The sequence below is a fragment of the Vanellus vanellus genome (genome assembly GCF_965231255.1).
Source record: "Vanellus vanellus genome assembly, chromosome: 10".
NCBI lineage: Eukaryota > Metazoa > Chordata > Aves > Charadriiformes > Charadriidae > Vanellus > Vanellus vanellus.
Window position 1 is genome coordinate 2,697,445 of NC_138915.1, and position 25,478 is coordinate 2,722,922.

General features: G+C 42.1%; 2 protein-coding genes across 6 annotated transcripts in view; one reads left to right on the top strand and one right to left on the bottom strand.

The window, feature by feature from the left end:
- Positions 1-521: 521 nt before the first annotated feature.
- On the bottom strand, positions 522-9,766 carry LOC309675840 (ras-like protein family member 11A-like; the record flags this gene model as incomplete). The annotated part of the gene is made up of 4 exons (XM_082488242.1): positions 522-1,697; positions 5,636-5,718; positions 8,126-8,182; positions 9,622-9,766. 4 exons carry the CDS (start codon positions 9,764-9,766, stop codon positions 1,230-1,232), a joined length of 753 nt encoding a protein of 250 aa, XP_082344368.1. The 3' UTR covers positions 522-1,229.
- A 6,683-nt stretch (positions 9,767-16,449) lies between these two features.
- Positions 16,450-25,478, top strand: part of LOC309675861 (ubiquitin carboxyl-terminal hydrolase 12-like) — a 31,714-nt gene continuing 22,685 nt past the window's right edge. For 3 of the 5 annotated variants that reach the window (XM_082488267.1, XM_082488269.1, XM_082488266.1), the window contains exon 1: positions 16,456-16,590. In XM_082488267.1, coding sequence (XP_082344393.1) covers positions 16,543-16,590 — 48 coding nt within the window. In that variant the 5' untranslated portion in view covers positions 16,456-16,542. Of the gene's footprint in view, positions 16,591-24,319; positions 24,360-25,478 lie in introns of those variants that run through there. The other 2 variants (XM_082488268.1, XM_082488270.1) reach the window with 2 other exon arrangements.

Sequence of the window (25,478 nt, forward strand, 5' to 3'; positions counted from 1 at the left end):
ACCCAGTTTCTTTCCACTCTCACTGAGAACAGAATGATGGATACTTCACGTTGTTATTACTCCCGTAAAATGGGACAGCTCACAGGATACAGCTTCAAATCCCTTTGTACATGCTGAGACACAGTGCAGTGAGATGCTGCCAGTGAAATATGTACTGATAGACTGGTGATTTGGATGTGTTGTGAGGTATTGAGTAAAGTCTGGTCCTAAGGCAAATAACAAAATGATGAATTCCCAAAGCCAGAAATTTCAGGCATCACAAAATGTTTTCTTCTTCTTAAAAAAAAAAAAAAGATCTAATGAATTAAATATACTTTATAAGAAGGCCTTGTTTCTTTAAAACAGCATCTTGATTTTGAAATCTAACTAGTTTGGGGAAAAAAAAGTTAAATAGTTTTCAGTCACCTCCTTGCTCTTGATTAATACAGTCCGTTTTTTTGCAAGCTTTAAACCACGCTGCTTTATTTGTCCCTCTCATTGCCATGTAGAAAACCTACAGAAAAGTTAGAAGTACGTGATTGAGAAACTGACTACAAAATGCTGCTACAAGTATGTATTTTGCCCATACATTCACTTTCAGAAACAGGCAATATGCTTTTAAAGAAAAATAATCTGAAAAAATAGTGATTTTTTTAAAAATCTCCCTTTAAAGAGACACTGTAAAGCTAAAGTTTGCATATGAACAAATCTCTCCTCAAGTTGCTAAGAACACTTTCTAAACTGCAATTTAAAAGCTTTCAATTACTACTTTTCACTGTTTATGTTCATCAATTCCTTTTTGCCTTTATTTTCCAGTCCTATGACTAAGCAAATCTAGTAAATTTTGCTTGCTCAGTATAGGTCTCCTCATGGCTTGCTTCTGCTTATTGCCTATGTTTGGGAATACAACCATCCCAAAGAGAAGTCACTTCTCTTAAAAGTAGCATTTAATTATTTTTATTAATACAATCTACATTTTAAGCCTAAACTATTTGACTGTGTCCCTTTCAAAAAGAGAATCATTTGGGACAATCTATTTCTTAAATCACAGTTTCTAAATTCTTGCCCCAAAGAGGAAATTCTGTAAGTTCCTTTGCTGAATGAGCACGGGATTTTTAAGGAAGATGTAAAGACAACATGGGAGAGCCTCTCAGACAACCTGATTGCTGAATTGCAGCAATGGCCCTTATTGCCAGCTTATTTTCTTGCCTTTTTTTCAGGCCTGTGGAAAACAACTTCTGTTGGCTACATCAAAGCGTAGTGGCAGATTTCCCTTTGGAAGTCAGAGCCTGTTTCAAACGTCTCTTTAAGTCCTGCATATTTGGAGACTTGGGTCGGACGAGGTGGAGGCCTCTTCGTTTCTCCCCATTGCAGCTCCCAATCATCCTGCTGACCTCCTGGCAAAGCTGCTGGAAGGCTTCATGCACTCCCTCACAGTTCTCGCGGGCTGAGACCTCATAGTAAGTACCTCCCAGTTCACTGGCCAGCTGGAGTCCTTCTTTGGAGGACACCTGCCTGGCTCGCAGGAGGTCTCCTTTGTTCGCCATCAGAAGCAGGGGGATGTTAGCATTCGGGTGAATCTTGCGGATGTGCTGGTGCAGGGGACGGATGACTCGGTAGCTCTCATAGTCTGTGATGGAGTAAACAAAAACGAAGCCATCTGCCCAGTAGATTGAACGGTTTATCTGCTCTTGGCAGCATATGCTGTCAGTGTCATCCTGCCATCAAAACCAAGAGGTGTGAGATTAGAAAACTGAGAATAGGGAGCAGACAGAGCAAACAGTCATACAGCACTGTTAGCTACTCGCAGCTTTGTTTTAATGTGTAGCTGTTCTTCAGCATACAGGCAGAAACCTCTCTGACTGCCAGGGAATGTACAAGGGACAGGAGAAATTTCCACTGTGTCAGTAACACATTACAGGTAAGCAGTAACGTGGAGTGGAGAGGGGTCAGAGCAAATTGGTTGAAAATAAGAGAACAGCCAAAATACTGATATTGAAAAGTTTGTTCTGTATTCTACCCTGCTAAAGCAGTATGACAGAAACCCATGTTTTTATTGTGGATAAAATTGTGATGGGCACGGTAAGAGCATTATAAAATACAGCAGGCTAGTCACACTACTGCAAGTGAACGATTGTCCCCTGAGGTGTTTTTTTAGGGCTTTTTCCAATTCTGTATTCAATGTCTCCGTGGACAGGGGTTCTCACTAAGTCCGTTTGGTGAAGCCTGACAGGTTTTTCTGCCATGTAGGTCTCCAGATAGTCAAAGGCAAAGTTATTTTGGAAATACAATTTGTTACAAATAACTGATGGAACTGAAAATGAGGTGAAATCTGATTGTTCATTTGTAGAGTGGCAATGGGTTTATGTTATTGTTTTGCTGGTCACACATTTGTTCAATCCATCACCACTCCTACTCAGACAGCCATAACAATCACCAGTGTTGGGAATATAAAACTGAATACAATACTGTGGGGCTTGAAAAGAGATCAGCTCACTATTTTCAGCTAATCCTCTACTCTTTGTTACCCATGCTGGCGTGTAACCCAACCAGATAGGGGGATCACTGCTGCAGTTATTACCAGTATGCTCGGTTTGTAAGAACTGACATTCCTGTCAGTATTACAGGCTTTCTGGAACTTTGTAATTTCTTTCATATCCAACAAGGCACTAAGCATATTCAGTATTCAGCTCTTGATGAAGCTGGTAGGAATTAGAGGCTTTTGTGTATATTAGGAGTTCAACATTGTGAACACAGAGGCCAAATTTCTATTATTACTAAATTCCATTCAAGAAATCTTCATCAACTTCAGTAAGACTATTAGATAATGGAACATATTTTCTATTTATCTATAGAATATATATCTGCCATTCACATTCATTTTAACAGAATTTGCCCGTGCTCAGCAATCTCCCAAAGCAGATCACTTTTATTTTGACACCTAAATATGAATTATAAAGCCTAACTTCAAAAAGCAGAGGTGGAAAAGAATGAGTAAAACCAATCAGTACCTTTATGGTAGATCAGACAGTAAAGAAAGGATTACTGATGAGGTTCTTCTGTGAGAAGAAGGAAGCAGAATTTCTGAAGGCTCAGAGTATAAATCAGGTTTATGACTTCCAACAGGAGTTCTGCTAACTGCCCTTTAGTAAATATTTCAGTATTGCCCATAGAGGCACTTGACTCATCATATCTAGTAGTCCTTTGCCCTTGCCAGCTCACAGTAACACTAAATCCTGTTAGCTGTGAAATTGCTTAGAAGATGCTCTTATCACTCCTCTCCCTCCCCAAGACCCTCAAACCCAAAACCCCAACCCAAATGAAAAGGGATCCTCACTAGCAGCCTTGTTTAAAAGGTTAATGACAGCAAACTCAAGCCAGGACAGGGCAGGCTGTGGGAAGAAGGGCAATTTGCACTGTTGGTGTCTGGGTTGTATCCAATCTGTAGATAATTAGCCACCCTTCATCAGCTGCTAGCCTCTTTTCACCAGCAAACTCCTTTCACGGGGAAAAAGAACTAATTGCTTTGGCAAGCGTTTGAAAACGTTTTTTGGAGAAGGTGTACATTCAGAGAGCCCTAATGAGCAGAAATTCTCAGTTACTCCAGCTAGGCCCACCCAGTAGTGAGATGGATGGATAATCCCCAATGGAATGCTTTATTCAGGAAAATCAAAGGCTAATGGGCTACTTTTTAAATGGAAATCTCTGCTCCAGAATAAATTTTGAAACACATAGTCATTTGCCATGTATAGACCAAGCAGTAATGAATCATCTAACAAAACCAGTTATCTGTTTGCTTCTGTTTCTCTCTTAAACATTAACATTTCCGGTGTGGCTAGAATCCTGAGTGATTCCACATGACTTCCTCCTGAAACACTGTACTCAGCCTGCAGAGTGCAAGAAACTCTCTTCCTTAAGGATTTTAGCAGAAAATGCAGCCTATTCTCACTCTTAACAACTCCTGTTCAGGAGCAGTCCCTTCAAATGACGTCAGATACATCATTTGATGCAAACAGAGACACAGGCTAAGATAAGTGTGTCTGTGGGAACTGCTGAAACAGTGCAGACCTTTGACTGGGACAAAGAAAATGAAACTCCTTTCGAACTAAATTAAAATCGTTTCTGACTAAGAAACCCCAGCTCTTGGCCTTACTAAATTTTGCAGAGCTCTGGCTACAGTCATAGAACTTTAAGGCACAATCTTAATTAAAACAGGGCAACCAGAAAATCAACATATATCTGGTGTTAAAGAGGGAATTAAATTCCTTCATTCCCTCCTTTCTCCATGAGATAGAGAGGGGATTCCCTTTGTTAAGTGTTTATCAGGCAGTCCCAATTGTGCCTAATCACCATCCACAGCTTCTCTTTGCAGGTCCTCTCTAAGCAAGCTGGCATAGGGCCTTTGTACTATTAAGTCCCACTTGAGTATTTGGAGGACTTCCATAGCAGCTTTTGTTTGCTTTTTAGTGTCTAAAGGAAATGAGGGGTCCTCTCCACTGCTCTGTGCACCCCCAGCCGCAGCACAGAGTGTGGAGCTTTGTCAAAGCTTTCTGCTTAAATCTACTTCCAGTCATCAGAGAAAATGGAAATGGAAACTGAGGCTGTGGGAGCTTTGCTTATCCTGTTCTGTAAGCTCAGGATGGAACAGTTCTACAGCACAGAAATGAACCCATGCACACATGGGTCTGTGCAGACAAAACAAAGCATATAAAGCTGTCCAGGGCAAGCTGGGACACGAGAGAGCATGAGAGAAGGTGGTGTTCCCATCCAGACATATATTTGTCCAAGTCAGAGTTTAGACTGAGGTTAAGGCCAAGACTAGAAGTTTGGGGTTGGTGGTGACATGAGGATACCTAATTTTATCGTGAAATCCAGCTATTCTATAGGAATTACTACTCTCATGACATTTTCACCATTCATGTAAAAACATATTTCATTATGTTTCCTCCTGCTTTGACACTATTTTCATCCTCTTGTTCTGCATGTGAAGCAGATCTTCAAAAAAAGACATCTTAATTTTAGATCCAGCTTGGGAAATTATTTCTAGAACCAGGTTCCTAGTCAAATGTTAAATTTAGAATATCTATAACACTGACAGAAAGAGAGGTATACATAAATGCTAACACCTTAAAAATAAGGAATAAATAAAATATTTTTTTTTAAATGTAAGGAAAGCACCAAAAAGCACCCTTATTGGAAATGACAACTGGCTGTGAGGCCCGTACCCTTGGAAAGCAACACCTTTGCTGGAGACTGGAGATTCTGGGTGTGTAGAAAGGTCTAAGCTGAGCCAGCTGGGCCTCTAGGCAGGTGAGTTTTCTGCCATGCAGGGACAGAAACCATTTGACAAGAAATAAAACAATCAAGGAGTTGGCAAGAGTGAGACAATGATTTTACTGCTATTCAGGCTTGGGATGCAGTAATGCCTTTGAAATAGATTTCTTTCAATTCTGACTTACTCTTAAAGGATAAGCCCAATTTAACTTGTTCAAGGCCTTGTTTTGGCGGAGCTTAAGGTACCCCCGTTAGTCTTCATTTGGGTTTGAGCCCAGGTATATTTCTGCTAAGTGGAGTTACTTATAGATGGACATGCTGGCAACAAACAAGAAACGGTTAATGTGCTGTGAAGTATGGATGCACTGAGCAGATGTTTTACCTCCAGTGAAACAAAGGGGGTATCCTGCACCTGTAGAGAGATCTGCTCCCCATCTATGGTGAATTTTCTTGAATACAAAGCACCTGGTGGAAAAGCAAGATCATTAGTCAGTGACTGTAATGAAGAAGAAAGTGTACATAAAGGCAAAATGGAACTGTTGAAAACCAGACTTTTGAGGCTTACGATATGTAGCTGTATATAGAAAAGTCAATGGCACCAAAGTGGTTGTGTGGCTGTTTACTTAAGTAAAGTGGGTTTGTATTTGCTATGTGGTTGGATGTTTTGAATGTATACCTAGGGTGGCATCTGGGAAAGGTGGCACTTAGTATTGAATCAAATAGTCAAAGTGGGCACATAAATCCCATTCAGGTTTTCAATCTGTACTGTTATTTTTTTAAAATGTGGACTGCATATATTTTTCATCTCAGACCAAGATATCCAGGTGTTGTCTATAAAAGGAGTGAGCTGTTTCCTATTGCATTTTTCTGCAACATTTTTAAAAAAGGAAAGTATTTTTGCTTTGGACACAGAGTAAGTGACTGTATACAAAACATCTAGATGCTCTTTGGGATTTGTGTGACCTTAGCAGTCAGAGTTTGGTTGGAATCCCCAAAGACTGAACACTTTGAATCTGACTTTTGGCTAATCTGAATGACGCATATTCAAGACCAAATGCTATTTCAAACTATCAAGGACTGATCCAGCTCTAAGATGACCGTCACTATTCTGGGCTTGAACTTTATTTTGTTACTGGACTGTGGGTTAAGTGACAATGAAAACTTAAGTTTTGATCTTATGAACTAGCCATGGTTGTGACAAGAACAGCTTCAGAGACTGATGTCATCATGATTTTACTTTAGAACTTAATACAAGTCACATGGATATGTGAAGAAATGCTATATCCATAGCTGTTGTGTACAGCCTTTTGGTCTTGTCCAAATACAATTGTCACTGCTCCATCTAAAACAACACACTTCATCTCAAACATAGAGAAATCCCATCAACTGGAGAGTAAGGAATTCAGATTAACAAGGAGGTCAGTTAGTGACGATAATGCCATCACTTCTGAGAATCATCTTTAGTTGAAGGAAACAGGTGTTTTTATTCCAGTGGAAAAGAGTCTGAGCTCATAGAAACATTTAAAATATAAGGAAATTTAGTATGGCAAAGTTTGCTGCATCTGAATCCAACATTATCGTATTATGTTTTAATACTGGGTCTGTGAGGTGATATAGCCCTTCTGGGATTTTTTTTTTTTTTTGAAAACACATCAGATTTTAGGCTGAAAAGATGTTACCGTTTTACAGGAAGATACTGCACTGAACCAAGACCAGATAACATACTATTCCTACCCTGTAATGCATTGCAGAAAAAAAGAACAGGTACTTCCAGACACTGACCGTGCTTTGCCTTATACCCAGCTGAAGGAGAAGCATGGTTGAATGATCACAAATACACTGCCACCTGTTTCTTATTTCTGGCATATTTGTTTCTTCTACAGCATGGCTGTTGGGCTGGTAGTTTAATGAGAAAAGCATGTGGTTCTCAGCAATGTCTCTGGCAGCGATCCATTGCAAAGCTCAGAAGTCTAACTTGATGTACAGTCTCCCATAGAAGAGATGAAGGAAAAGAAAGAGAAATAGTGCAGCCAACCATCGAGGTTACTTCGGGTCAGTGAGAGGAAGCTGTAAGGAGGAGCTTTCAGATTGTATTTCATCAGACAGGCAGAGATCAAAGGTGTCTTGTACTGCCATCTCTTTTCCTAACTCATCATTCTAAATTCAGGCATGCATCTCCAAAGCGAAGCAACCACTGCTTTGAATCCTGTCTTCCTTCATCCAAAAGCTATGAGATGGCCTACGTGTAGGATGTGCTAGTAGGTATGAGCATGGTGTACGTAGATCCTTTCTACGACACTGGCCAACACAGTTGGCACTTCCTTGGAACAGAGGTTGTGACTTAAACAGTTCACATGAACACATCCTCTGAGGTGTCAGGATTAAACAAGAAATGCAGTAGAAGCAGTTTGCATGGTCACTTTGCTTATCTTATGGAAAGAAGACTTCAGTTTGGAAGTCTCCCTTGTCATAAAAGCTGCTGAAAAAAAGGGATTACACAGGGAAAGTTCTGAACTGCCTTTTACGCACTTTGGAATTCCTCTGGGTTCCCTGGGGTTGCAGAGAGAGCAGCGTTGGGTTTCCACAGTTCAGTCGATATGCAAGTCGTTCCTTGAGTCTGCATTTTAGTATAGGTATGTCGCCAAGCAAACCTTTTACTGTGATCCTTTTCCATCAAGTTGAAAAAAAAAAAATAGCCAAAAGGATCATAAATAATGAGCTTTTGATTTATTGCTTTCATAGCTTGAGGCTATTAACTGAAAATATGCACCTTATGGACATCTAACACTGTTTGGCTTTCCTGTAATATGCACCAGTCGCAAAATAGAGTAGATTTCTTTTCAAGCTATCTGCAGCAGAAAAGCAGACTCACCGGTATTGGCTTCATAGTCTCCAATAAATCTCTTCGTGAGAAAGCGCACAACCAGGGCTGTAAAACAATGAAAAAAATATGGGCTTTTAATGTGAACCAAAATCAGTCTTTGCAGAACACATGTAACATCTTACTAGAAGAGTTAGTACAGTATGAAACCAAGTTAATCTTTGAATTGCTCACATATTATTCTGCAAATGCTTCTCTCAACACTCACAGAAAAAGATCTGGGGCCAGGCTGTGGTACCTAATGCAGAGTTTTTAGCAACTTGTATTGGAAATTATCCCTTAGATTCAGTGTGGCTATTCAGTGCAGGAAACAGGGGTTTGTTTGTTGTGACTGCAGGTATAGCAATCTGACCTTTGGTTTGTAATAATTACAAAAACATCAACAAGCCAGTAAACTGAAATTAATCCCGATGCCAAATTTAAGGCCTCTGTGTCACATAAGGTGAGGCTGATGGATGTAATGGTTCTTCCCAACCTTAAAAGTCCTCAGTCCACCTCATGAAACCCATTAGTGATATCTAATCACATCCAGCAAACAAACTGCATGTGCTCTGCACACATGGGTCCTGCTGCAGCGCCCTGGGCCTTCTTATTCACCTTAACCTGCGGTGCTTTCTTACACTGTTGGATTAGGATGTTTTCCTTTTTCTTGATCACTTTATAACACTTAAAATCCTGTCATGGTAAAGCTAACTTATATTTCTGTAGTGCTTTCATCTCAGCAGATTCCTAATCATTTGCAAAACCACTTAGTTAACAGCTAAATAAAAGGTTTTATTCTGCAAACAACTCTATCATAGATTTCATTTAAAATAATAATTTTTCGCACAGTGGATACTGGATCACCTCTTTAGTACTCTTAAATGAAAGAGACTGTGCAGGTGTTTTCAGCAAACTACTCAAAAATAATATGAAACTGTGGCTGCTTCAAATCCAAACCAATATCAAACATTTTACAGAGTGCTGTGGAACCTCAGATGTAGTAAAACAGATCTGACTTTAAGAATTTCTGAAATCATGAACCACGTATTCAAAAGCAATAATGCTCCCTTTACCCCCTTTTCTTCTCCTCTCCTTTGGAGAATAATACAGGAAGACACATCTTGTATGCTGCTATTTGTCTGCAGAGCGTAAAACATTTACAAGAGGAGAATAAAAAACACTAGTCCCATTTTTAGGGGGTGGAAATTTAGACATGGTTAAATAATTTGCACAAGAGCAGGTAGAATCATTTGTGAGTACGCAGCTCCCAACACAGTGCCCTCTCCTCTTAACGGCCACCTCACGTTGGCAGCTGACGCAGACCTACAGCAAATCTGCCTCACAAATTATTCAGCGCATTTTCAAAAAGAGAAAAAAAAGTAACTTAAAATGTTCAAGCTGCAAGAGTTAAGAGTTTTCACAGCCTTGGGTCTATCTGAGCTGCAAATAAACTCGTAAGTACAGCAGCAAGAGAAAGAAGCACAGAACTACACCTGCGGACTTACCTGTCTTGCCAACGCTACTGCCACCCAGTACCACGAGCTTGATGATTTTGTTGGGCACGCAGTCTAATACGGGATACTCTGGTATGGGGAGCAACAGAAAGTTAGTAGAATACTGTGACATAGTATCCTGAGAGATGAGACGCATGCCAGAAAGGAGAGCTGTTCAACTCCAGTAGGAGTTGGGGGAGAAAAGAAAGAACACAACTTCTCGGCGTCTGTTCTTGGTCGTATATCCTTGGATAGCGAAGCCTTCTCATTTCATTTAAGTAGCTTTCCCGAGGAATGTTAGAGCGACTGGCCTCCTCTTCCCGATGCCTCTGCTCAGACAGCAACTTTGGAAAGCAAAAGGGAACTTTTTGATCAGCCCCCGTGAAAACTGACTCCTCCATTCCCCAGCCAATCACAAGTGAAACCATGACATTCCTCCAGCCGGGCACCAGCGTGTGCCTCCATCAACCGCGCTCCCTCGCTCGCTCCCCGCTTTATCTCCCGGCTGCCTGTTTTATGTGCTCTCCCTTGGCTCTTTGCTAAAACGAGATTCTTCTGTTTTACAGTCATCACGGCAGTGTTTTCAGCGAGATACAGTCACCCCCGTGCTCTGCTCTAATTCCACTTTGAATAATCCCGTTCTGCCTGTCTAGTTTCTTTGCATTTTCAGTTGGCTCCAGCTCCATGCTCTGTTGTTCTCCCTGCCCTATTGTGTCCTGCAGTTGGGCCCCTCCAGAGTGCTGAAGCTGATGGGACACTCCTCTTCAGGAAAACAAACACATTTTTTTCCCCCCACAGTTTTCAGGCAGCTGTGGGTTATTCCAAAATACTAGCTCACGTATGTATCCTCCAGGATACATTTGATCTGCTGGTTTATACATGTTGTTAGTCTTAATGGCCCTCTGGAATGCGGGTTAGCATTGGGTTGGGACACTGCAGTTTCTCCAAACATGGAAAAGTGAATTTAGGGTTGGCGACAGCCTTGGGAAGGCTGAGGACTCAGTATCCTTCAGCGCAGTGAGCCAGACAGGCAATGAAGAAAGAATGACTTCTATAGGAAAAAACAGTGTAGTTTTAAGACAGCTGGCAGCTGCGAGGTCTGTTGGGATGACAGCACGTAACTATACGCTAGTTACAATCAACTCTCAGTTATCAAGGATAATGGGGAGGGAAGAAAAAGGGAAGAGCAGTGGGGAGGGAATGACCCAGATAAAGCAAAACTGCAAATAATATAAACCAGATGTAAATTAAACTACAGAAAACATAGTTAGCACATTCATCTTTGAAAAACTTCTCAAAAGAGGTCTGCAAGGGGCAGGAGCAGCTTTAGGCAGCAGTGGGAAGAGGCAAGCCTGCCCAGTACAGGCAGCATATTTCTGGGATGTGTACTCTGGCACGCGGTGTGGGAGACATGGATATTAACAGAAAGTGGCACTGCAGCTAATCCACCCACAGATCATGGAGACCTGAGGATGCGGATTTTTCCAGTCTTCTGTAGGCTCCTAGCAGGCAGAAGGCAGGCATGGCTTGTTATGCAGAGGCTGCGGCCACCAAAAAGACTTTTTCTCCCCAGCTGCTTTCACGCCACTGCTTTCAATCACAGCATACACGAGCAGGTTTTAGAGGCCGGGAGTATGGTTGTGAGCTAGCACAAGAGGATAGAAATCAGGCCAGGTCTCTAGATTACCACCCCTTCCCAAAGTACTGGGGCCCAGGTTGTCAAATGATCCCAATTTCCACGCCAGCATCGCAGAGGACGTGCCGAGTGTGAACTGGCTTTAGAAAAATCCAGCTTTGGTGCACAGCAGTGCAGTGAAAGAAGCACAAGATTCAGAAGATTTATGGATGTGTCACTTTTCTAAGGCTCTGTTTCCCCTCTAAAAACTCCTTCTGAAGCGGTATTTCTGCAGAGTTGCTGTCTAAGCACCAAGTGTTATTACTTTGACCATCATGACAGTCAGCTGATGAAGAGGTGGAACAAAACGTCTGGAGGGCTACCCAGTTCATGGTACTGGGAGGGAGCCACCACATCATGTGTCTTTTGGGACATGGCTTCTATGTGAATGGTTTTCAAATCTTCCAGTGTAAATTTGCTTCCAGATTTTTGCAAACACCCAAACACTGAAAAATCTTTTCCAGGAAATTTCATTACCAGGGTGCTTTAATCTCACACAAGTTTTGTAAGAGGAGGGAAAATGAGAGGAGGTATAGGAAAATGCTCAAAATCTTGTGGTCAATTAACAGGGCACTTTGAAACGTGTTATGGAGCTGGACACATTATAAATGTTGGGATTAGCTAGCAGCAGTACGTAACTGTCTGCCTCTCTAAGTGTAGGATGTTGGAACCTTTGTTACCATTTGCTATTAAAAGCATATGTTAGTAATATAAAAGTATTCATCAGAATAATCGTCCTATAAAACCAAACAGTAATATATCTATCAGCTTCTAGGTGGCCAGAAGAGTTTCAGCCCAGGGAAAAAAGCCAGATAAGTTGAGAAAGATCATGGAGAACATTGTATAAGAGCAAAGGCATTCCTAGAAGAATATAGATCTGCTGTCTTGCTCCAAAAGAGAGGCAACACAATCAACAGAAACAAAAGTCAAAGTCCTTTTGGGTAACCAAACATTGTGCCAGTGCTGAGGAACTCCAGAAGGACTTGCAAAAGTGGGCGAGTGCACAGAAAGTCGGCGGGTGAACTTTAATCTAGAAAAATGTAAGATAATGCATCTAGAGAAAAAGAATATAAACTATGCTTAAATGACGCTGAACTTGGGTGTGGCACTCACAAATTAGGAAAGAGGCTTTGGCATCATCACTGGCAGTTCACACTCATCAGATCCGTATGCAACAGCAGCCAAAAAAGTGAATGAAATGTTGGGTACCCTCGGGAGCGGAACGGAGGAGCAGACATATAGTAGCCTTTTGCTGCTTACATAAACCCTCGGCGCATGCCCATCGCCGGTACGGCATGCAGTTCTCTGCCTCTCAGAGACATAGCGGGGTCTGCGACAGCACAGAGCTGGGCACCAAAACCGACCATGGGTGTAGAGCAGCTGCTGTATGAGGAGAGACTGGAAAAGCTGTTTACCATGTGCTTGCACGGATGCTGGTGCTGACACAAGAGAGATGCGTGGGGGCAGGAATGAAAGACCAGCAGTGGAGGAAATGTTGAACTGCTGCTTTTGGCAGCTGTGATGGCTTCTGGTTGCTGAAAACAAATGTGAAAGCACTTTTAGACTGCATCTTGGAAGCAGACCCATCGATTTCTAGTTCCTTTGCTAATACGGTTCAATCTAAATTTCTTATGCACTAGCCCCGGCTTCTTGTGCTTCTAACCAAAGCTTGTTTCTGCTGTGTGCAGAAATCTCTGTCCAGAGAGAAAGGGTTCTAGTAATAATAAAAAAGCAGCATATTCTCCAAAAGTTTTAAATCTTTCTGAAGCTCCTATCCCCCCCCCCCCCCCAACTTTTAGGCTCTAATTCTGAAAGAATTTGAGTAAGATATAGAATAAAAGCCAGAGGTTTTCATATCTGATCCTTATCTGATTTTCTAGATGGTCAGAAAAGTCTTTTCACTGAGTGAAACCATGCAGAAGGATTCACACTATTTGAGATTGTATAACCCTTGGCATGTAGAATAAGAACTGTTTTTAAAAGAGATTGTCATTGTTTGTGCACAATGGACTTATATTTAGCTAAGAAAACCGTGTTTTAAATTCAAATTCTCTTGGAAAAACAATAGCTTAAATTAGAGGGAGAATGTTTGCAAAACTCAGAGCAACTTTGAAAACATTTGCACGATTCTGGAGGTTTCACTAACCGCTCCTTGGGTTGCTCCATGCAAAGATGTGTGCCTTTGCATGCTGCACAGAGATTATGTTGTTTCCACACCAAATTTTTTACAGATTTATTTATTGGTCTATGTTGCTTTTGGCTACGTTTTTTATAAGATTTTCTATTTTTATTGTTGTTGGCACTCCTACACATCTTCAGAGATGAAGCATTCTAAAAATAAAAATATTTGCCATTACCATAGTGCTTTTCATATGAGGACGTCAAATTGGTTTTAAAACTGGATACAATTATTCCTTGTACATTTTACAAAAGGAGTAACAGATGAGCAGAGCCAGAGTGATCTTGCTAAGATCCCAGCACGTTGGGGACATGGCAACTGTTGTCTCTCTTTCCCCTCCTGCCTAGCACTGGCAAAAATGATCTTTCTTCTAAAAGTCTATTTGTAACTGTTACATTTGCCTCCAGTATCTCTCAGATGGTTTTGTACAGTATATTGACGTTACGGCGACGTGGCTGGAGAAGTATGGCTCATTTCTAAGCAGAAATGCTAAACGCGGTGCTGGGGAAATGCCGGTTGCTTCGGCAGATGCTGTGATAAAACTCGTAGCTGGCAGCTCGCGTACACGGCCCCCGCTCCTCAACGCATTCCAAACAACAACAGATTGATCTTTGCAGCTTTGTCTGACCGTCTTTGTTCTTTGTTGCAAACTTGGGGCCCAAAGGCCAGTTCTCACACTGCACGAAACAAAAGTAGTGTTTTAACCACCTTTTTGCTCCCAGTAACTAAACACCCTCATAGTTGAGAAAGGCAAATAAAAAGCATCTTTGCAGGAGGTAAGAAAGGAGCAGGATGGAATGTGATGTGTGTGAGGAACCAGCCTTTCTCTGTGGGCTTCGGATTTCACCTTGTGTGGAGCCTGATCATGGGTAAAACGCATCAAAAATGTGTCCGAGTGGTTCAGCAGTAACCTCAAAAGATGTTGTTTGGGGACAAGACTGCCATTTTAGCACCATATTTGTACCCAGCACAAAGTTGTTCTGATCCTGAGGCCAAAGGGGAAGGAAGTGTCCTCAGATACTATTGTGACAGCTGTGATAAATCATATTTGCTTCTATTTTGAGATGTAAGGGAAGCAATCATTTAAATATATAGTTCAATTTGGTTAAACACTGTACAGATTCCACTATTTCTGTATTTCCTGTCCCTAATTTTGTTGTATTGCTGTTCATGGAAACCCTGTAAGAAGCACGTGTCCTTTTTCACTTTTAGCATATTTTGTCAGGAATTTTTTTTTTTTTTAGGTTGCGGAATACTGTCCCTTGGGAGCCTGTAGTAGATGACGTGGAAAGTACAATGTGTATAAGAGAACATCGCTGCGGGCGAGCAACTCAAATAGAATGGAAACATCTTGGCCTCATAAAAAAAGTTTGTGCTTTGGAAACTGAACCGTCTTCCCTTCCCCACAGAAATTCCCACAGGATCAGGGCTGGAGTAAGGGGCAGCGTGTGGAAACAGTCCCATCACCGCTGACGGTGTGTTTCGTGCACAGCGTGGACAGGGGCCTTACAGCCACCTTCATCGGCGCTTTTCAACAACGTTCGATTATGATTAATCCAAAATATGAGCCAGGTTCCTTCCAGGTTTGACCCAATTCTGTAGCTCCTTATCAGCCAGATGACAAATGTTTCTACCCATGCCTGGCTTTGCAAGGGATGTTTTCCTCAGACGCGTATTTGCTTTTGGTATGCACTGCAGGAAGTGCTGTATGGCGACTCGGCAACGTTTTTCTCTCCTTTTCCTCCTGGGTTCACAATAGACACTGTTGTCATTCGTAGCGCTGTGCTCTGAAAGAGTCCTTTTTCTTATTTTGCTGCAATGGGGACATGTTGTGCAGAACAGCAAAGGATTACTCGGTGCAAAACCACTGTGCAACTCCATCATCGCACGGAGCATCAGCATAAAAATCCGTTTATGGGTGCTTACAGCCCCTGAAGTGTCTCGGGAAAAGCAGAATTTTAGCATGCATTTCGAGGTGTTTCGGTGCTCTGGGGTGGCCGTGGTTTCCCTTGCTGGGGGGATTGGTGATGTCCCTCAGCTCCATCCCTGTAGCCATGGCACCTTCCTCCAGTTTTGCTGGGGACATGTGCAGCATCGCCCATCCCACCGGGGCCTCCAGCCACCTCCCTGGGCTGAGGGACATCACAGCACGTCTCACCTGGGCAGGAGGACATTGCAGCATGTCTCACCTGGGCTGAGGGACATCAAAGCACATTTCACCCAGGTGGAAGGACATCGAAGCATGTCTTGCCTGGGCCGAGGGACATCACAGCACGTCTAACCTGGGCTGAGGGACATTGAGCACATCTCACCTGGGCCAAGAGATGTCACAGCACATCTCACTTGGGCTGCGGGACGTCACAGCATGCCTCACCTGGGTCAAGAGACATCAAAGCACACCTCACCTGGGCCGAGGGACATCACAGTACATCTAACCTGCTCTGAGGGACATCAAAGCACATTTCACCCAGGTGGGAGGACACTGAAGCACATCTCGCCTGGGCCGAGGGACATCACAGCACGTCTAACCTGGGCTGAGGGACATCAAAGCATGTTTCACCCAGGTGGGAGGACATTGAAGCACGTCTCACCTGGGCCAAGGGATGTCACAGCACACCTCACCTGGGCTGAGGGACATTGCAGCATGTCTAACCTGGGTGGAAGGACATCGCAGCACATCTTGCCCCCCACCATGCCCATGGCTGCACCCACCAGGGTGTCCCCGGCTCTGTTTCGGCAGCAGAGGAAGCCGCAACCCTGAGGAAGCGGTCACCCTGAGGGAGGCCTCGCCGGGACGACACCACGTCGGCCTGGAGCGATGGGACCTCGCAGGACCGGGCCGCCCGGGGCGGAGGAGGACAGAGCGGAGAAGGAGGGGGCCGGAGAGGCGGCGGAACTCCCCGGGGCGCGGCGCGGCGCGCAGCCGGCGCCATTTGGGCGCCGCACCGATTCCGCCCGGCCCCGTTTGGCGGTTGCGCCACCTGCGGCTCCGGCTGCCGCTGTCAGTTGGGCGGCTGCGTCCCAACATGGCGCCGGCGGCAGCGGGGGCGGCCGCGGGGTGCGGGGCCGCGTCGGGCGGATGGAAATACTGATGACGGTCCGGAGACTCGCCTCCATCTGTACCATGGTGAGAGCCGCGGCCGGCCGGGAGCCGTCGTGCCGGGTTGGGGGGCGGGAGGCCGGCGAGGGGCTCCGCTGCCGGCCCTGGCCCCGCGCTGAGGGGCTGAAGGAGGGCCCCGCGCTGAGGGGGTGAGGAGGGGTCCGCCGCGGCCGGGCGCAATAAGAATTAGTAAAAGTAATTAAAACTGAGGGTTTATGGGAGGAAACCGCCGCCAGTCCGGGTAGGGGGCTGTCTGTGGGAGGTGGCGGCCTCGCAGGGGGCCGCGCCGGGGAAGGGGCGAGAGGAGCTGTGGTCGGTGAGGCCGGGCGGAGCGGGGAGCGCCAGCCTGGCTACTCGGCGCCGCCGTTTTGACGGTTTGGGATTAATTAGGCCCTAATGTCGGGTGGGGAGAGGTGGCCGGGGGAGCAGGGAGCCCTCTCCACAAACGGGAACTCGCTGCCTTCTGGGGGGTGTGTCAGCTGCCGGCCTGTGGGCAGGAACAGGGCCAGGGCAGGTGGCTGCTTTCCTTCGGAGAGGGAGGAACTAAGGGAATTATTGAACCTCAATGCTTTTTTTCTGGCTCAGGTCACAGTCATTTGTTGTGATAACTAGGCTCAGTTTAAAGGTTGTTATACTAGTTTATAAAAGCTCTGTAATCATTTCACATGAATGCATGTAACAGGGTATCTATATTGCCAATGAAAATCTAGCAAGAGGGAGACTGGTAATTGCATGATTATGCAGAATTTTTAATGAAGCTACATTGCTGCATAAATAGAGGCCAGTGAGTGGTTTGTCTAGCACTAAAGCACAGCTGACTCATAATAAAATATTGCATCTCGTTAATGATACGCCATCTAAACATTTCACAAAGATTCTTACCGTAAGGAGTTTAATCAGCGTAAGCTATAACAGAGGCTTGAATTGCTGAAATCCAACGTAGAATCAGGCTCAGGGTCTTCAATTTTAGTATTTTGTTTTTCATAGCCCCACATCTTAACTGCTCCAAGTGGTGAAACTTCAGTTTTAGATCTATTTGAAGCAGTAGCAAACCAGAGAATAGGCAGCAGTGTCAAAAGAGGCTCTTGCATCCCAGCTTGCTGAGCCTGATTTCACACGTGTGTAAAAAGTGCAGATTTTTTGTTTCTTTTCCACGTAGATACTGACTGCTGGTTTTGATTAACTTGAGATCCAGTTGAATTGAACCACAGTGGTGCTGTACAAAGTTGAGTGTTCAGAGTTTTGTAGTAATATTCTTAGCGAGAGAGATTAATTATTTCTTTTTTTGTTTAATTTCTGGCAATGGATACCTTTGGTTTTGCAGAAGATTTCCCAGAACTTCATACTTCACTAATCTCACTAGATTTTTTTTCCACATAATTTGTCTTTTTAATTGCCCATCACAAACACGAGTGAAATTAAGGTCATGAGAGGTGGTTGAATCATGACTTCACTGTGGAGTTCTGCACCCCAGAGGCAAGTGATTGACTCAATCCCGTATAATATTTTGGATGCATTCCTGAGATCAGCTGACTGAGCCTCAGATTAAGAGGGCAAATGTAAGGCAATGCATTTTCCTATGAGTATGTAGCCAAACCTGAATACAGCCATTCCAGTGTTGGTGGTTTGTTTTTAGAAACTTTGGCTAACGTACTTGATCTTGAATTAATTTTTGCTCCTGCACTTACCTTGATTTTGGTTGGGATGATAGAAGAAAGCTAAGCAGATACTTGTAGCCTATTAATGTCCCTCCTCGAGTATGGTGTTTTTTTTTAAGAGGAGACTTTTTGCAATATTGCAGCTTTGGGGAAGCAGTTTCTCTTTACTGTTTTTGTTTCAAGTGGAGAACTTGCTGTTTCATTTCTCTGCCGAAAATTTTGAGCAGTGCTGCTAGTGCTAAATGATTGTATGAAACTTGCTTCCAAATTTCTTATATAGCTGTTTAATCAAATGCAATGGAATTTTTCAGCATCAGTGTTTTGGGTGCATATATAGCTTGGCCAAACTTACTGTCAGCCTCATTATTTTTTTCTTCAGCTAGCCCAGAAAAATTGGGCTCCGAGTGCTATATTTTAAAATTGAATCAGTTTACTTGCATCTACTTCAATTAATGTCCAGTAAGTAAAAATACTGTTTTATTTGTCATAATGTGAATGTGAAAAACCTAAGCCTTCTTTATAAAAACATTTAATTACATTAACAAAGTCCATTTGGGAAAGTACTTTCTTCAGGATTATGCTAATATGTAGTGATTGTACAGTCCTGTACATCTTTTTAGTAAAATACACGTTTTTTACCAGCACTTCCAGTCATCTTCTGTGCTTCAGGCTGGAAAAGTGAAACACAGGTTTATGACATCCTCAGACCCCTCAGTCAGTCAGCATCACAGGGACTGGTGTGTGCCTGAATTTCCGTCTCAGACACTCCTCTCTTCTGCAATATCTCTTTAAAAATTAAATTCAATGCCCAATCTCATTAGTGGACAGTAATATAGTTATAACTTTAATCATATTCCCATCCCTAAAATAATTTCTAGGGGGTTTGTAGTGTGGATCAGCTCTCCCATGCCTTGTGATCATTGCATTTCCTTGATGTGAGCACCGTCCCTTTTTCAGCAGTTGCATAACATTCATGTGGCAACTATAGCGTTGCGAAGATTGGAAACTCACTGGAAAATACTTGTTCATTTGAATATGATTCATTGCTTGGTAAGGCTGCTGACACCATATGGCAAGACACATCCGTAGCCAAGAGCTACCAATGAGAGCTCTGGTTCTCTGCTGTGTCCCTTTGACTTAGTTTTATTTCCCAGCTCTTGTTTTTACGGGGGACTCTAGGAGTTTCTGTTTTCTTTTTGCAAGCAACTGCAACATTAAGTGGGAGAGTGAAATAGAAAGCACTACTGAGGCACTTTGTTCCCCTTCATGATAAATGCATAGCTTCTGTTTCAAAGATACTTAAAAGTCATATCTTTATTGTACTGTGGCACAGTCATGGACAGATGCAAATCCTCTCTTGACTGAGGAGAGGGAGCAAGGAGGGCTGAATTTCCAGGGGTCTGACTGCATCATCTAATCCAGAATATGCCTGCTGTGCTCCAAGGGGCTGAGACGGTCAGTTGCAGAACTGAGTTTTTGAGTCAGGAGTTGTTTGTTTTTTTTTTTTTTTTTGTTGCATTGACAATAACTTTTTTTTTTTTTGAGATGCAAAACGGAACACTAGAATGGAGCAAAGTGTGAGGCATAGATCTGATCTTTTCCTTTCTGACAGCTAATTTTGTGAAAAGCCCGTAGTAAGCTCTTAGCTGAAATATTGGTGTTTCTTGGTAGGCTAATTAGGGACACTTCCCCTAGATTCATGTCTTAATTGTTTGCTAAACCAGTAAGACATACCTGAAGAACTCAAATCCAGTATACAATTGGTGGTAGTCTTACTCTGCTCCTGTGAATCAGTACAGCATGGATATAATTATTAACATCAGTGCTAGAGAAGAGATGACTGAATCATTTGTAAGTAATACATTTCCATTTACCCCCTGAATAATTTACACTATTCAGTTCAAGCAGGGCTTTCATGTCACTGATGTATAATGTTTGCCTTACTGCTGTTTTACCTTACATTTAGCTTTATCAGAGGAATAGCATTTATAGCTGGGAAGATATCACTGAGGAAGTGGAAAGAAGGGAGAATAAAAGTAGAGCTAGCTAAGCAGACTTCTGTTTCCAGCAGTGCTCTGCTTCTTGCTTGACTTGTTAAGCTGAAGAAACAAAATATTCGTCTTTGTACTTAAAACCCAGCTTGAGAATAACCTGCTTTATTTTAGGGGAAAAAAATGTGTGTAACCCTTTGCAAACCAGTTAATAGGTCACTTTGTGCAAGGTTTTCCTGCATGTCATTTGTACTCTAGTTTAATACAGTGTGTGTGATGGGTAGTTATTGATGCATTCTCTGCATTTTGGACTTGTAGCAGTTTGGAGATGTAAGCCTCTGCAAAGCAGACAGGCGGCCTGCAGCTAACAGCCAGCTCGGGTGGATGGTGCACAGCTCTCCTTTGAATGATTTTTAGGTTTTTTACAGGAGTCCTGAACTGCCACATGGATGAGTTGTTCTGCTGTGCTGGCGTTTGTTTTGATCCCAGATGTTCTATAAACTTTAAGATTTCATGACTTCACTGTCCCTGGGAAAATGAGAGATCCTGACTGTGTTGTGCCATGGAGTACTGAGGAAAATATGGGCAGTGTATAGTTCCTTAGTTGAAACTAGATGTTAATTACACTGGAGGACCTCTACTACAGAGCTGTTACAATTTAAAAATGAAGTATGAATACCTGGGAAAAGATGTTAAAATAGAAGAGTATAGGTAGTTCAAGAGGTGCTCTATATTATTGAATCGTTCTTGTTTTGTTCTTTAATAAGGATTTAGAGCAAATGCTTTTAATACACTGAATTCATCTGTATTTACATCCATATTACTTAGTGTCTTGTTCCTATTAAAAAAATAAATGGCTTTCAGTATTTGCTCTTACTGATGTCAGTTTGGAAGATTCCTAGACTTGTTGCCAAAATAAAGGGCTGCACTGTAGATCATTGTTTTGTTTCTTATGTCATATTTTATATTTTCAGCTCATTTCCTAGTGATTTATCCACTTAACCTCTTGTGTTGCGAATATATATGCATTCAGATCCATTGATGGGCCCTGTGTCTGAATTTTCCAGCCTTACCTCTGTGCCTATTTAACCTGTACATATTTAATGTCTGAAGTTACTACCTGTTCATAAATCTGTAGTGTTATGTTTTGCCTTCTATCTGCATCCACGTCCTCACTTTTTGCAGTATTGTTCTTCCACTGTTTGATGTGTGAAGGACATGATAAAATCTTATTACCAACTCACAAAAGAACAGTACAGGTACAACTGTAGATCTGTTTGCGTTTGTTCTTTTAGAGAGCCAAAAAGCTGTAAAATATCCGAGAGCTGTACTAGCAAGACATCTACTCTTATGTGTGTCGCTAGGTCACTTGAGACAAACCCAAGGTTAGGAGAAATCTTGTGGAGCCCTTCTCAGCTGGATGAACTAGCTGTGAACACTGATAATCTCAGAGACAGTGGCTCAAAAGGGGGAAATCAGTTGCTTACAGTACCACATTACAAAGGTTGAGAGCAGTAATTTCTGTACTTTCTACCCTTAATCCAGCATCCTTTCCTTATGTTCTTTTTACTGGAGCCTAGCTTTACTATCTGATATGAAAAAGCATAAAATTACAGAATTTCACAAGCGTATATGACTTGCTCTACCTTTCTAAGTGAGGCATAGATCCTGTGGACCTTGCAAGACCAGCTCCTAATTAAGTACACATTTATGTGAAACAGTTTACAAAGCATTCTGTATTCATTTATTTAAAAAACACTCTAATTTAGACTTTAGGTTTTAAATGCTTCCTAGTAGTAAACTTATTTTTGAAATACAGCATTTTCTAATTTCACTGTGGTCTCCGTGATACTGGCAGCAGCCCGAGCGCTCTGTAAGCTTTACTCTGGATGAAGAGTGGGCACAGTCAGCCCTTCCTGGGTGCACTGAATGGGCAGATTAAGAAGATTCTGTAGTATTTGAAAGCATGGAGTCTTGGAAAGTCTGTGATACTGTTATACCTGCTCCTTTCAAGATTATCAGTTTGTTTTGTCTGCATAAGCATGCTAACTGTTGGAATCCAAAGTTTAATTTACTATAATTTGTTATGCCTAGAACAGCAGCTGTCCTGGATGCATGAAAATGGATGATTTGAAAACCAAGATGATAGTGAGTGATAGTTGAGCTGACAACTCTTTTTATCTGACTTCAGTGCTACACAACCAAGGAGTTTTAAAAGATGGGGAAGCAATATCTAATTCCATGTTTAAAAAATCATGGCTCTATGTTCTATAAACTGTTTCAGAAATACAATGCCGGTTCTGCTCCTTCTGCACTTCCCCACGTGGGAATTTTAATAGTACTGAAGCTGGAACTATTATTGCAGCTAATACAGCAAAGTAAGTGCAGGCAGCCTTTATGAAATGCATCATCTCATTCAGATTTCTTTCCTGAAAGGTTTTAAGAAGCTCTGGCTTGGCCGTACTTGTTCTTCACTCCCTGCCCCTCCCCCTTCCCCCCCCCCCCCTTTTTTTTTTTTTGGTTTTGGTTTGTTTGTTCACTCTAAAATATCACTCTTCAGTCGTGCAGTATATTTAAAGAGATTTTCTAATCTTGAGAGCTGCATAATGGTGTCCCTTGGAGCCTTTCTGCCCAACTTGAAAGCTGCTTTCCAGGTTTTTCAAATCCTAAATCTTACCTGACTCTAATTTGTTAAAAAGAAAGAGTCAAATGAATAATTCGAAACTTCAGCAAGACTTGTGCACCAGATACGTTCTGGACACTGGAATATCTCCTAGGTAGCTTTCCCTTTTTTGCCTTTCTTTAAGGGAAATGTTTTTTGCAGGCAGGTGTGTGCTGTGCACTCAGTGGGAATAAGCTGGTTCCAATCCAAAAGCTGAGTTAGTATGGTATCGACCCCAAGCTAGTATACCATAAGGGATTTTTATTTCAGCAGGCTGTTATACCAAGCATGGTATGCAGCTTCTGAGTGTGTGTACAGCTGTAATAGAAGTTTAGAGATATCCTAAGTTGCAGTGCTTTAATGACTTCATTTGAACTGAATGATATTAATTGCAATGGGAGAAGGATAAAAGGCTTGTGTAAAAAGCATAAAATTTGGAAATTAATATTTTGCACTGAGCTAAAAAATAGTAGTTTATCCTCGAAGAAAGGCTGTATCTTCAGATTTCCATGGACTGTATGGAGCGTGTTTTAAATGAACTGATTGTCTCTAGCTCGTTAAAAGTAATCTGCTGATGAGGTTAGTCTTGCATGTGTTTTAGATAGGGCTAAAGCAGCTGAATTATAGGCAAGCATAGGAAACAACAGTTTAAACGTTATACAATGTACAAATAGGATTTTTTCTGGAACTTCAGGAGCAGTAATACACATATACATCCAGATGTTTACAGTTCTCTTCTGAAAATCTCCTGCTGTCTAGAAATGAACTGTAAATGGAGCATCTAAAATGGTGGAGCGCCCCAAAATATGCACAGCCATGACTTACTCAGATTTCTTGTAGATTTTATCAGGATGATTAGTATTAAAAAAAAAGAAACAATCTACAAGTTTGTGGTTCTGCTTTATGAAAAGATGAGAAAGGCTTCATGGCTGTAGTTACTGCCTTTTCTTGTATTTTAAGCAACTGCTTCATCCTCGTTAGCATTAAAAAAACTCTGTTAGCATTTGTTTGACAAGTGCACTATCTGTTCGCGTGTCTCTAAATTTCCATGTCCTTCTAAGAAACCAAACAAATCTTTAGTTTTTTATGTCATTATGTTGAGCTAGTAATGAGTGGTTATAGAATGGTTATAAATCTATTGACAATCTGCTGTTGCATGGATTTTCCTACATAATTTCTAAAACTGTGTATAATTAGAACACATCGGAAATGCTGGTTGCAATGTAGCTGCCTTTAATGACTATTTTAATGGTTATATTTTGTTGGATCTTCACTTACTATCCTTCTTCTTTCCCCATAGTTTTTTATTGTTTTCTTACTGTACTTCTTTCTGTCTTCCAGCCTATTCCATAAATGTGGTACACACCCACCTCTACAGTTTAGAAAATACACCCAGTTGCCAATAGCTAGTGGATGGTGCTAACGTGAGACACTCCACCATTCAGTCAAAGCAGATGTGAAACCAACACCCTCCAAAACGTGCAGGTCAGCGGCCTGAGCCCTCTTTGTGTGCTGTCCCAATCCTTGATAGAATTGCAGTGTAGCAAGAGTAAATGACATAAACTACTCACTTCCCCTCACCAAATTCCATGGCTGTTGAAAAGAGGACAGTGGGATCTTTCCACTTGTAACCCTTTCCCATCATCTCCTTTGTGTTTCCTCCCCCCCCCCCCCCCTTTTTGTAGCTTCAGTGTGTCTCTGTTCACTGTTTGCTCAAGCAGCAGTACAGCATTAACCTGATTATTTTTGACAAGAGCTCTGAATAACAGCAACGATACTGACCCAATGTTGTGCTAATTTTGATCCTTTTTTACTGAAGCTAGAGCAGCAGCTGCTTCGTGCTCATAAGGTCTGCTTGCGTGCTTATCAAGATGGGATGACATTGCTTTTATAACCATTCCCACATCCGCAAAGTTGCCTCCATAGCAGCAAAAAGGAGATACTTATAAATGGAAGTGTGAATTCCCTCGAAGTGTGAAAGTGTTAGTTCAGGATAAAAGATTTTGACTGGTAATGTTGGTTAGTCTGTAATAATAGTCCACTTATTCTCAGCCAAGTTTTGCAGAGGACCAGGATTTCACTGAAACTTAGTAAAATTCATAATACTAAAGATGGAAAAAGTTATAACTTGAAGCAAGAACTGTGTGGATGCCAGACGTGGATTTCTGTCATCAGTTGATCATAGTCTGTGTTCTGAGCTATGTAGTTGTAATTAATCACTCCCAGCTGTTCTTCTTTTCATCGATAGCTGCAAAAGAGCTCTTCAGCTCTGGGCCTTATTATAATTTATACTGTAAAGCTACTTATGTGTAGTGAGTAGAAAAGTGATAACTTTTCTTCATCTTCCGACAATAATTTCTTATGATTCTTGTCAGATAAGTGAATGTGACCTATAAGCCATTTTTCTATAAGAATAATTACAAATTTAAACAAATTTAAGGCCATAGAAGTATTTAAGCCCCTGGAAAGCGTTGTTACATTTCCAGTTTCTGAAATCAATTAACTCTAGATCAGGCAAAATACTCATTTGCTTTTCAGGAATAGTCACAAACTGTAGAGCTTATAAGAGACCGTAATGCCTAAGCATACTTCTTTCTTAACTGG